At 51.0% G+C, this 12,407-nt stretch overlaps 1 protein-coding gene across 1 annotated transcript; it reads right to left on the bottom strand.

Moving 5' to 3' along the window:
• Window positions 1–10,431: 10,431 nt before the first annotated feature.
• On the bottom strand, window positions 10,432–11,121 carry P3R3URF (PIK3R3 upstream open reading frame). The gene is made up of 2 exons (XM_061412133.1): window positions 10,804–11,121; window positions 10,432–10,577 (listed from the first exon to the last, which is right to left on the bottom strand). Exons 1-2 carry the CDS (start codon window positions 11,045–11,047, stop codon window positions 10,534–10,536), a joined length of 288 nt encoding a protein of 95 aa, XP_061268117.1. The 5' UTR covers window positions 11,048–11,121; the 3' UTR covers window positions 10,432–10,533.
• Window positions 11,122–12,407: the final 1,286 nt, after the last annotated feature.

Below are 12,407 nucleotides of genomic sequence, written 5' to 3'. Positions count from 1 at the left end.
AGTTTTGGGGCTCTGTGGACACATTCTGCCTAAAGGCCCCTCAGATGACAAGGTCTCCCTCACTGCAGGCAGTGGCTGATTGCCAATGACCACTGGCTGGAAAGACAGACAAGATTATGCTTCTATGACCTCTCATATTGTACCATCTCCAGGAAGTTTCCCTGCCTCCTTCCTGAGTCCCCAGAACCCCTCTAGACTGCATTTCTTAAGGAGCCATGGCTGTGGTGCTTTTCCATACCCTCTTAGATTTAATGTCACCACTGATGATGTGGCAGCTAGAATTGTGAGAAGACATCACGCAGAACTTTGTTTACTTCTAAGCTCTGACTCTCAACTCCTGAGCCTCAGCTTCCTGAGCTATAAAATGGACACAGTAATCTCCACAGCACAGAGCACTGGCGCCCTCCGGGCATGCGTGCTAAGTCGCTTCAGTCGTGTCCAACTCTTTGCGACACTATGGACTGTAGCCCACCAGGCTCCTCTGTCCTAGGGATTCTCTAGGCAAGAATACTGGAGTGGGTTGCCATGCCCTCCTCCAGAGGATCTTCCCAACCCAGGGATTGAACCCACATCTCTTATGTCTCTTGCATTGGCAGGCAGGTTCTTTACCACTAGGGCCACCTGGGAAGCCCACTGCCCCCCTCCAGGGACTCTCTACGGGAACCATTTGACAACTCAATCTTCACGTTCCTATAACATGATTGTGCCCAAAGAAACTGCTGAGCAGTCCAGAACCACAAAGGAATGCTCCCAGGTCTGGCCCACTGGTAGCAGCACCCCCAACCCAGCCTCCCCACCCAGATCTCTACTCAGTTCTAGCCAAGGAACAGCCAGCCAGTAGTGCTGGAGACACCCCTCCCATCTTATGGACAGAGTAATTGCCGGGTGGGACAACAGGACCTCAGTTATTGAGGGTCTGTTCAGAGGTCAAAGGCATGCTGAAAACTGAACTCAGATTCCCCTCAAATGTGTTACTCTTTCTGATCCCTTGATCTCTGTCTCAGAGAACAGCAGCACCCTGGGGACCCAAGTTAGAAATCAAGATCTGCCTCTTATTCAATCTCTCAAACCCATCCACTTCTTCCCACCCCACCGGTGCCGCATAGTTCAAGCCATTACCCTTCTCCTCACAGGTCTCCTTGCCCCCACACTGCCCCACTAGGAACCTATCTCCTCCTGCCTCTGCTGAAAACTCCTCAACAGCTCTTAGAAAGGAAACCAGCCTCAGGAACTGAGCCTCCACCTTGAACATCCGGCCCCAGCTTACCTTTCTAATCTCATCTCTTTCCACTCCCCACCTCACGCCTCCTTATTTCCCCCAAATTCACTCTCACGTTTCTCACCCACCTGCTCCTCCTCCTGCTGTCTGCTCGGTCATTAACATTCTTCCCTTCTTCCTCTTCCACCAACAAGCTGCTACTCATATTCTAAGACTCCGCTCTGATTTCCACTCTTCCAGAAGACTTTTTGCTCCCAATCCTCACCTTCAAACTAGGCTATGTTTTCACTGCTACAACTTGCTGAACACTGTTCCAAGCACCTTTGCTGTCCCAACGCATTTAATCCTCAAATCCACGGACCCTGGCCTAGGTTTTCTTCTTTTTCTTCTTGTTTTTTTAAATCTATTTGGCTGCATCAGATCTTAGTTGCAGCATGTAGGATTTAGTTGTGGCTCATGGGCTTAGTTCATGTAACTCATGTAGCTCATGCCCTGTGGCATGTGGGATCTTAGTTCCCCCACCAGGGATGACACCTGAGTCCCATGCATTGCAAGGCAGATTCTCAACCACTGGACCACAGGGAAGTCCCTGTTATTCTTAATTTTACAGATAAGACAACTGAGGCTTGTAGAAGTTAAAGCAAATTTTCCAAGGCCAAACAGTAAGTAGGCTTTGTACGGCTGAAAACTAGGTCTACTGTTTTTTGTTTTTTAAATAAAAAGAGCTGTATTGTCCTTTTCTGATTATAAAAGTAACAAGAAAAAAGCAAACACACTCCTCTTTTTGTCAATGTGTTGAGTATCCTTGGTCAAGGATGCAGTAGTCATTCAGTAAATGCCTCTCCTTATACCTATACATACATGCTGATTTGTATGGACAGCATTTCCTATAAACTGCTCATACCATTCTGCAGGTCTATTTCCTTAAGTTGGAGCCCAAGCACCCAGCACCCCCCACCCGCCTTGTCCTCTCTTCTGTCCTCCCCCTAGCAGTCTCAGACTCTCAAGCCTCAGATGCTTGTTACTCCAGCTTTGGTTTCCCTGCGGAACAGTGATCATTCAAATTTGGTCTTGGTGTCCAAACCACGTCTGTACCGAGACCAAGCCACGCTCAGGCTTGGGGCTGCCCCTCACAGGCCACTCACATACCCACCACGATCTCCACCGCTACACATGGTCCCGAGTCCAACACCTTCAAATCTCTCCAAAACCTCAGGCGCGGACCTGAGTTCCAGCTGCCCACCCTCCACACTCCTAGCTGGGTTCTTGGTGGTGTTCCAGACCACTGCTTCCGGCTCCACATCAGGCGTTCCGGCACGTTAATTACAGCCCTGCTCCCACCCGCCCCCCATCCCACCCCGGGCTCCCACCGCCACCTTTATCCCAGGGCTGCCGCGGAAGGCACCCCACCCACACCCCACCCCGTTCTAGGCCCTGGCGTCCCCGGGTCAGGGCCGAGGGAGACACTTCCAGTCCAGCTCTGGCGCCGGGTGCGTCCCGCTTTACGGAAGAAAGTCCGGGAATAATCCAGAGCGGATTTGCATCACAGCAACACTGGATAGGCTCACAGCCTCCAAACCCCTAAAGCCGAGAAAGTCCCTCTCCCGTCACCGCCCAGTGGCCGGATCGGAGGCTGTGAGGAAGTGCAAAGGAAGCTGCTGAAGGGAGGAGGTGTGCACACTGGCCGGGAAAGGTGTAATCGCTTCCCCTTTGCTGGGCCGGACCTCAGACTGGGCCTGGGTCCTGTCGAGGCTAGGATTAAAGGAAAAGCTGGCGCCCTGGGGTGGCGACAGTCTAGCGGCCCCCACCCCTTACTGCTAAGAGTCTCCCAGCCCTGGTCTCCTCAGATTGGCCCGCCAGCTGCTTCTGGGCCCTGTATCCCTGTGGCCTCCACCTCTGTGACTGCGCACAGAACACAAACAGCCTTGAGCCTTGTATCACTGGGCATCAGATTTCTCTTCCTCGTGGGATAATTCATTCATCCCAGGTGGCCAATCGGTGCCCCCTCCAGAGGCTGCTCTTACTGTTTCTCAACCAGGAATGTCTTTTACCCCTTTGCATCAGCTAAAACGTTGTCCTTTCTTTAAGTCCACCTTTAAAACCACCTATACCTTTTCTTCAGAGAAGGCAATGGCACCCCACTCCAGTACTCTTGCCTGGAAAATCCCATGGATGGAAGAGCCTGGTGGGCTGCAGTCCATGGAGTCGATAAGAGTCGGACACGACTGAACGACATCACTTTCACTTTTCACTTTCATGCATTGGAGAAGGAAATGGCAACCCACTCCAGTGTTCTTGCCTGGAGAATCCCCGGGATTGGGGAGCCTGGTGTGCTGCCGTCTATGGGGTCGCACAGAGTCGGACACGACTGAAGTGACTTAGCAGCAGCAGCAGCATACCTTTTCTTTCTTTATAAATATTTAATTGGCTGCACTGGATATTTGTTGCTGCATGCAGGATCTTTGATCTTCACTGTGGCATGTGGGATCTTCAGTTACAGCATGGAAAATTTTAGTTGTGGCATGCAGGATATAGTTCCCTATCCAAGGATCCAGCCTGGGCCCCTTGCATTGGGAGCATGGAGTGGTAGCCACTGGACATCCAGGGAAGTCCCCCACCTATATATTTTCCATGAGGCCTGTAGAGGTCTGTGCCCTGCCTCTGTAAGCTCCCAGTATACAAAATCTGAAGCTTTTAGTCCTGACATCTCTGTCGGTGTATCCACCAAGCAATCTTTGGCAAGTCCTGTTCCCTTTCTGGACCTCAAACTCTATCCTCACCCTTACAGTGAAGGATCTTTTAGATGACTACCCCCACCCCCACCAGGTGCCCCTAGTCCTGACCCTATGAATCAGTGACTTCCTTATTTCTCAGCCCCCGATGATGACCCATCTTTGGACAGACCAGGGGTAGGTATCTATCTGAAATCCTTCCACCTCCTTTGAGTCAGTTACCTGATGCAGTTGTGCACATTGCTGAGTCTTGGGGATCCAAAAAGTATTGGGATTCTCAAGGTAGTGAGACTAGTGCCAACATGTCATGATGCCATCCCAGCTGGAAAGTCCCATGCCCCAAGCCCTGGAGGCCTATCAGTCAGCTCCAGCTTCAGCGGGCAGAGGCTAGCCCATCCCAGAAAGTCAAGAAGCCTCCATTCACAGCCCCTCCCCAACATATACACACTATCTCCAGGAACAGTGACAGCAGCCTCTCAACCAGGACCACTCTCCAACCCAACCTCCTCACATTCAACCCAGTTCAGCTAGCTCCAATCTGAGCTGGAGCATACCCAGAGTTCCCAAGACAAGGAGTCTCAGTTCAGCTTTTTCACAGTATGAGCTGTCAGTCCTGGCTGCAAACTTTTCTAAGTGGAACCTGTCACCTTTCAGAGCCGGCTGGAGAGACTACTTCTCCCTGAAACTCCGATCCATGGACTTCCATTTTACCAAATGAAGCCGCATGAAATAATGCTAATCTGAAATCACAGCACTCAGAATTAAGACAGACCTGGTTGAGATTCCACTCCTATTGCTCTCTAGCTGAATAATTTGAGGTTATGTTATTTACCCTCCCTGAACCTCAGTTCCTTCATCTATAAAATGGGAGCAATGATTTATATACACAGGGTGTTTGTGGGCATTGCGTAAGATGCCCAGTGATGAGTGTTATAAAAACACTCATCATGGACACTGACACATGTAGCATGTCAAATGTGAGCACTATTTCTATTCCCTCTTCCCTGCCTCCTCCCTGAAGCTGCCAGACACTTTCTCTGGAAGCTGAGAATGGAGCTATCTGAAGCTGAAACTGCTCTGGATGAAAGCAGGACTATAAAATACTAAAAGCTGCACTTAGGACCCAATTACAGACTTCAAAAAAAGAGTAAAGGAGGTTTGGGGCCTAGAGAGGGAACAACATTTACCAAAGAACACACAGCAGGTGTAGGTAGGTAGAGCAGCAAGCAAGCAGGGAGAGGGAGGCAAGTGGGAGTGTGGGTAGAGGTCAAGGCTGAATCCAAGGACAGGCAGCTGAGCAGGAGGATCTCCATCGGACATTGCCCCATTTCCCATGCCCAGAAGGGCCTGGCATTTGCCTTTCTCTGGAGCCACTCCTTCTGGGTTCCTGAGTTTGCAGTAGTTTCCCAGAAATGCTAGGTAAATATCCCTGTTGTTTACTGAGTAACCAACCCCATAATCAGACAAGGGTCCCCATACAAAATGTTGCCTCAAACTTGGCTCCTTCCATAGAGATGCCCGCCCCCAACAGGCACCATCCCAGACAGACGCCCTCTACAAGGTCCCCTATCAGGGCCTTGCTGGGGGCTGTGAGCCCCACCCTACAAAGTGGCTTTGGTGTACATCATGTTGCTCCAAGATCAGCATCTCTTTAGAAAGGGATTGCTCCTGCCAGCAGCCCCAAGAAAAATGTAGGATGCGGACTATTTTCTGTTTGGTACCTTTCTGGCAAAAAACAAAAAACACCAGCCATGGGTCACCCATTCCAATGCGGTAAATAGTCTTACTAACCTTTGAAAATGTCCTGAGCTGATATTCACCCCAATCCTGGAGAAGCTGAAGGCATTAGGGCCAGTGTATTTTGCTACTTGATCTTTCTTTAGGTTGTATTTTCTTTGTTTATATAGTTCCCCTTCTCTTCTCACTGCCACTTCACTCCCCTCACCCTCAGGAACCAGGAATGTGTCCTTATGAAAGAGGTCTGTCTTCTGTCTGGTTTATTGCAGGTGTGTTACCTCACCCTAACTAAACTCATGTGTCCCGAGCTCTGCCTCCTCCTTCAAGTTCATGTGAGAACTACTGTGCGCATCCCCCGTGGGGAATTCCCAGATTTAGACCTCCACCCTTTACTAATTGACTTCTCAAGACTTCCATCTCAAGGATACTTTAGCCTTGCCATCTGGGACTCACTGATGCCAGAATTCTGTGTTTCTAAGATGCTGTTACTTGCATTGCACCATGCTAGAATTCTGTGATACTAAGATTCTGTGACTATGGAGTCTATGCATCCAGAATTTTGTGATTTTTGTTTCATAAATTTGTCATTGACATGATGACAACAATCAGAAGTCACGTGGCATGAGTTTCTTGTGTTTGTCCTCCAGAGAATGCAAATATCTGCTCTAGGTCTGCTCTAGGTTCTTATCTCTGAATTCGCTGAAAGCAGAGGAAGAAGCCAGCTGGATGGGTCAAGGGTAGCATTCCTACTTCACCTGGGGCTGCCAGGTATGAGACATGCCCTGGGAAGCTCAGTCTTAGGCCCATGCACTCAGTCCACCCGCCTCCCCCAAGCCTCTCAAAGAAGGCTGAGCACTGAAGAACTGATGCTTTTGAACTGTGGTGTTGGGGAAGACTCTTGAGAGTCCCTTGGGCTGCAAGGAGATCAAACTAGTCAATCCTAAAGGAAATCAACCCTGAATATTCATTGGAAGGACTGATGCCGAAGCTGAAGCTCCAATACTTTGGCCACCTGATGTGCCAACTTATTGGAAAAGACCCTGATGCTGTGAAAGATTGAGGGCAAGAGGAGAAGGGGATGACAGAGGATGAGACTGTTGGATGGCATCACCAATTCAATGGACATGAGTTTGAGCAAACTCTGGGAGATGGTAAAAGACAGGGAAGCCTGCTGTGCTACAGCTCATGGCGTTGCGGAGTCGGACATGACTTAGCAACTGAACAACAACATCTGAGGGCAGGAGGAAAAGCAGGCTCCTTTACAGCTCCTCCCACCCAGCTTCCTTTCCTCCCTTGACTGCCTACAGGTCCAGGAAAAGAAAGTTTACTGGGAGACTGGCCTGCCCAAATGGGCAGAGAGGGAGGGTTAAGCACAGGGCAGGGAGCCAGTGGAGGAGATATGGGAGATCCCCAAGGGAGCCCTGCAGCTTTCCCTGAAGGTGAGGAAGGAAGAGAGGCCGGAAGTGGGGGTGTGGATGAGGGCACTGGTAAGGGTGGGGTGACCGGTATTGCATTGTGGGGCTGGAGCTGGGCTTCCGGCCATTGACCCACTGGTGACAAGGGACCTCCATCCTGGCGCCCTAGGGGCTGTCTGGTCAGCCCTAACCCACTGGCTTTGTGCTCCTGTGCCTGAGTCAGACTCCCAGGAAACAGGAGTTGCCCTCCCCCGAGGGCAGGAGTTGAAAGTGGAGAAACTGATCCTCCAGAGCAACTTTCTGGGAGGGGCCATTGAGGCCAAGAAAGGGGCAGGAGTTTCTAAGTGTCACACCAGAGAATGGAAACTCTGGGCTCCTGAATTCAGCCCACACTCTCCAAAGGGTCCCAGTATTATAAAACGCTCCCCCAATGAGACCATTTGGCCACACTCCATGCTAGAAGATAGGCCCGCCTCCAGGCCTCCTCACTGTGGTCTAGACCTCTCCTCCAGCCCTGCAGCCCAGCTGAAGCTGCCAAACCCGATTTTCCAGTGGTTGCCCCAGGCTGGGTAAAGCAGGAAGCCCTCCTCCAGGCGTGAGTCCTTCAGGCCACAGGCATCCCCTCCCCCACCTCCTGATGGCATCCCCTCCCCCACCTCCTGATGGCATCCCCTCCCCCACCTCCTGATGGCATCCCCTGCTTCTTCTACAGCAGTGCCACCGCTGCTTCCTCCTCCACCTGCCTGCCATCTCCCCTGAGCTGCTCCCTGAGCAGGGGCATGTGTGATCCGGCACTACCCCTCTCTGGGCCTTCAGTTTTCTCATCTACAGATGGGGAACACTGCACTGCCTCCCAGGGATCAACTGTGGGGAAGCTCCAAAGGAAAGAATAGCAGTGGACCTCCATGTGGATGGTGGGCTGGTACAGTGTTGGGAGCACAGAATGGGGTGTGAGAAGGAAGCAGGGCTTGGTGGAATTCTGGAGGTGCAGTGGTTGGGGTGAGAGGTATAAGGTAAAGGGAGTGTGTCCTTCTGGTTTCCTCAGGTCCCCTCTATGAGAGACAGACCATCATCCCAGCCTGAATGCCCTCGTTACCAACTCAGAGCCCTTGCTGCAGCTCAGGGCTGCACCTGTGTGCTCTGTTTAATGTCTGTCTCCCACCGAGCTGCAACTCTAACCAGGAAGAACTCCCACGGTCCTGCTCACTGCTCTATCCCCAGAACTTGGCATCTTCCCTGGCACATAGCAGGCACTACTGACCGAGACATAATTTCAGATTGAAAAGCAGAAGGAGAGGCACCCTAGGGGCTGGAGACCAGCCAGGTCAGCTCACCTAACCCAGGCCCCTTCTCCGGGCTGCCATACTGCCCAAGCCTCCTCCTCTGGCCTGGGAGCCCAGTGTTCTCAGCTTCCAGGGAGCCATGACTGGGGTGGGAGAGAGTGAACCAGATTAGCGATCCAGGGGGTCACCTAGACTAGGATGAGGGGGACCATTGGCTGTGGCTGTCTCTGGGAGCTTGAAGGGGAAGGAGAGTTGGGAACCTGGCGGGGGAGGGGCAGTGAAGGAGCCGTCATTGCAGAGGAAGCTAAAAATAGCCAGAAGAGATGATGTCATCGGGTTCCCACAGCTAAGCAACCCCCTCTCTCTCTCACACACACACACACATCCACTCGTGCGTGCACACACACACATCCACACACAATCTCACAGCCCCAGATACACATAGACACAAGTGTGGGCAGGCACACACACACCCCCATACACGCGCTGTCTCACATAGGGGAAGGGAGGCTTCTGGGTCCCAGGGCCACAGGGGCAGGGAAGTCTGCTGAGTGTGTTTGCATGAGTGTGTGCCTATGTTGGCGTGAGCAGGATTGCAGATGTCAGTCTATATGCTCGTGTGCTGTAACCAGGTGCATGCATGTTTGCGTGTGTGTGCTCATTTGTAGGCATGTGTGTGTGTTACCTGTCTCAGGTGGAAAGGTTTATATGTATTTGTGTCAGTACATACATCTATTTATAGGGGTGTACTTGGCGTGTACTTGCATGCAGGTGTGAATTTGTTACCTTGTTTATCTGTATCGGTTGTGTTTATATGTCTGCATGTGTTCCTGGACTGTGTCACATGTCTATATGTGTGGGCATCCTTGCGGGCTTTGGGCACTAGCTAGTCAGCCTCCAGCTCTGACTGGGGGTTCAGCACCTTCCCCCAAACCCTGAGAAGCCTCATCCTCCACCAGTGCAGTCTGGGCACGATGTGTCAGTGAATTCTCTGCCCCGGTCCTCCTCTCAGGTCCCGGTCTCTGGCAAGCCTTAGAGTGGAGGAAAGCAGACACAATTCATTTTCTCCTCACAGGCTGCCCAGGGGGCCAGGCCAGAGGTCTCACAGTCCACTCCCACCCCCGCCCTCCTGGAACTGGAGCCAGACCTCGGGACACTGGGACACTCACTCACTTGTGCATGAAGTGACACATGACAGACAGTCCCTCACAGTGTTTCCTGCCTCTGAGACACAAACTCCACGGAGACACACCCCACAGAAACCCAGTTACACCCGATGACACATGGGCGCACACGCAGAAATCCAAATGGAAAATCCCCAGGCCTGAGTGCTTAGCACCCTCCCCCTTCCTGGACGCTCACTCAGTCTCGCCCCACCCCCAAACGCCCCAGCTCAGCTGTTAGTCTGGGAAAATACCGACCTCAGAGAACGGCTGTGGGGGCTGAGGGTGGTGCACCCCTTTGGAAGCTAACCCTTTCCTACTTCCGGGTGAGCCCATCCCCCTCCTGGTGGAGCAGATGACTGCCTCCCTGGCCTATTCATACCCTCACACACACACACACCTTGACACACAGCTGGCCACAGAGACACACTCATCTCAAAGGCACACTCAGTCACGTCTGCTTCAAACTCCATTCTCTCTGTCTCACTCACACTAACCCTCACAGGCACACAGAGGCACATACATCTCACACTCAGACATTACGCTGGAGCAGTGCAATCTGTCTTTCATGCCATCTTTTTCTGATTTATGCCTCTACCCTTCTCCCCAGTGACCCAGGTCCCTATACCTTCCAATATGTCTACGGAGACCCTTTTCCCTGTTCTGATGGGAGTGCAAGGCAGGAAGGACCCCCACCTCACAGGCCAGAGCAAAAGCTGAGGCCAAAGATGGTATGTGTTGCTGACCTTGTTCTGTCCTTCCAATGTCTTCCTGTGATGCCTGCTGCTGCTGCTGAAGCCTGTCCCTGGGAGCATTCAGCCCTAGCCCTGCCCTCATACCCTCCATAGTCAGCTGGAAGCACCTGGGAGTGGAGGAAAGCAGTTGGAGCAGAAAGGACTGTATTTGTCTGCTATTCACCACTCGTGGCCCTGAGGAGATGAAGGTCCGGAGCCAGCCAAGCTTCTGGACTAGTTTCTGGATGTTTCAGAGGATCAGAAAGCTGCCAGGTTGACAGAGGTGTCTGAGAACTGAGGAGAGAAGGGAGAGAAAAACAGTGTGAGAAAGCTCCACTGCTCTTAGACTCTCCCATTTCCCCAAGCCGTCCACTTCAGCTAACACGTCCTCCTCCATTACGGCGCTCAGACTCTGGGGTGCTAGAGTACCTGCACAGGGCTCATGTGGGTAGGACTTCAGTGGCCCTGTTCTCCTCCCCCACCCCACCCCACCCTACCCGGGCTCAGGCCCTCAGCCTACCTTGCGGTGCAAGGATCAACACCCTGGTGGTGGCAGTTTGGGTGTCGTTGATATCCGTGGCCACACTGGCAAGATTGGTGGTTACAGTGGTGCCAGCTGGGCCTTGCCGTTTCTGCCGGTACCTTCTGCGGCTACACTTGAACATCTTGGGAAAGCGGCGCCGAGGCCAACCCACGCCTGGCCTGCGGTAAGGGGAAATTAAGCCCCGGGGCCGAGGGGCACGGACAAGCTGAGAAGGCCCCATGGGTGTAGTGAGCTTCTGTAAGGTGCCTGATGGTGCTACTGGCCAGGGCAACGCGGCTTCTGTGACATACAGAGCTTGTGTAGGGGTGATGCTCTTTATTACAGAGCCTGGTGCCCAGCCCCTCCCTAAGGGTTTGACTCCGTCACAATTCCCTCCAGGGATCCAGCCCCAGAGACAGAAAACTTCAGTTTAGCCCCTTGGGAAAGGAACTCTGAGTAAAAAATTCACTCCCTCACCTTTTCACTCATCCAATGTTAATAATATTAACATTGTTTACTGAGCACTTACTATGTGCCAAATATGGTGCCAAGTCCTTCACAAACATTACCTCATCTAATCCCACAACAACCCCACAACAAGGAGATTCTATCATTATTCCTATTTCACATACAGTCGATTATCATTATTTGTGGTTCAGTTCAATTCAATCGCTCAGTCGTGTCCAACTCTTTGTGACTCCATGAACTGCAGCACGCCAGGCCTCGCTGTCCAACTCCCAGAGTTTACTCAAACTCATGTCCATTGAGTCAGTGATGCCATCCAACCATCTCATCCTCTGTCATCCCCTTCTCCTCCTGCCTTCAATCTTTCCCAGCATCAGGGTCTTTTCCAATGAGTCAGTTCTTTGCATCAGATGGCCAAATTATTGGAGTTTCAGCTTTAGCATCAGTACTTCCAATGAATATTCAGGACTGATTTCCTTTAGGATGGACTGGTTGGATCTCCTTGTAGTCCAAGGGACTCTCAAGAGTCTTCTCCAACACCACAGTTCAAAAGCATTAATTCTTCGGTGCTCAGCTTTCTTTATAGTCCAACTCTCACATCCACACATGACTTATGTAAAAGCCATAGCTTTGACTAGACAGACCTTTGTTGACAAAGCAATGTCTCTGCTTTTTAATATGCTGTCTAGGTTGGTCATAATTTTTCTTCCAAGGAGCAAACGTCTTCTAATTTCATTATTTGTGGTAGTTATGTTCCAATAAAGTCACCACAATCATGGTATTAGCAAATATTTAGCCAGTGCTTTCAGGAGAAATACAGGATTAGATTCATACCAAGCTCTGGTCACAATATCTTGTCAACTCACCAATAACCTAATTTATGTGTGTTTCTATTAAAGGTGCTTCATTTAAAATATATTGATGTCATTAACATTGAATTCGTAGCCAATAGCACTATAACATGTACCTGAATAAAGTTTATCCAACACAAGTATTTTCTTCATAAGGCACATGACAGTCTTCTTGTACTTAGGAACACTAAAGAGCACTTCAGTGTTATGCTAGAGGAGGGTATTTAATAGCAAAATCACCAACAAAAAGCACATAAGTGCAAAAAAGTGACAGACAACAAGTAG

This window comes from Bos javanicus, chromosome 3 (genome assembly GCF_032452875.1).
Source record: "Bos javanicus breed banteng chromosome 3, ARS-OSU_banteng_1.0, whole genome shotgun sequence".
NCBI classification, from domain to species: domain Eukaryota; kingdom Metazoa; phylum Chordata; class Mammalia; order Artiodactyla; family Bovidae; genus Bos; species Bos javanicus.
Note: the sequence above shows the minus strand (reverse complement) of the source record. Positions and strands in the feature narration are given on the sequence as shown.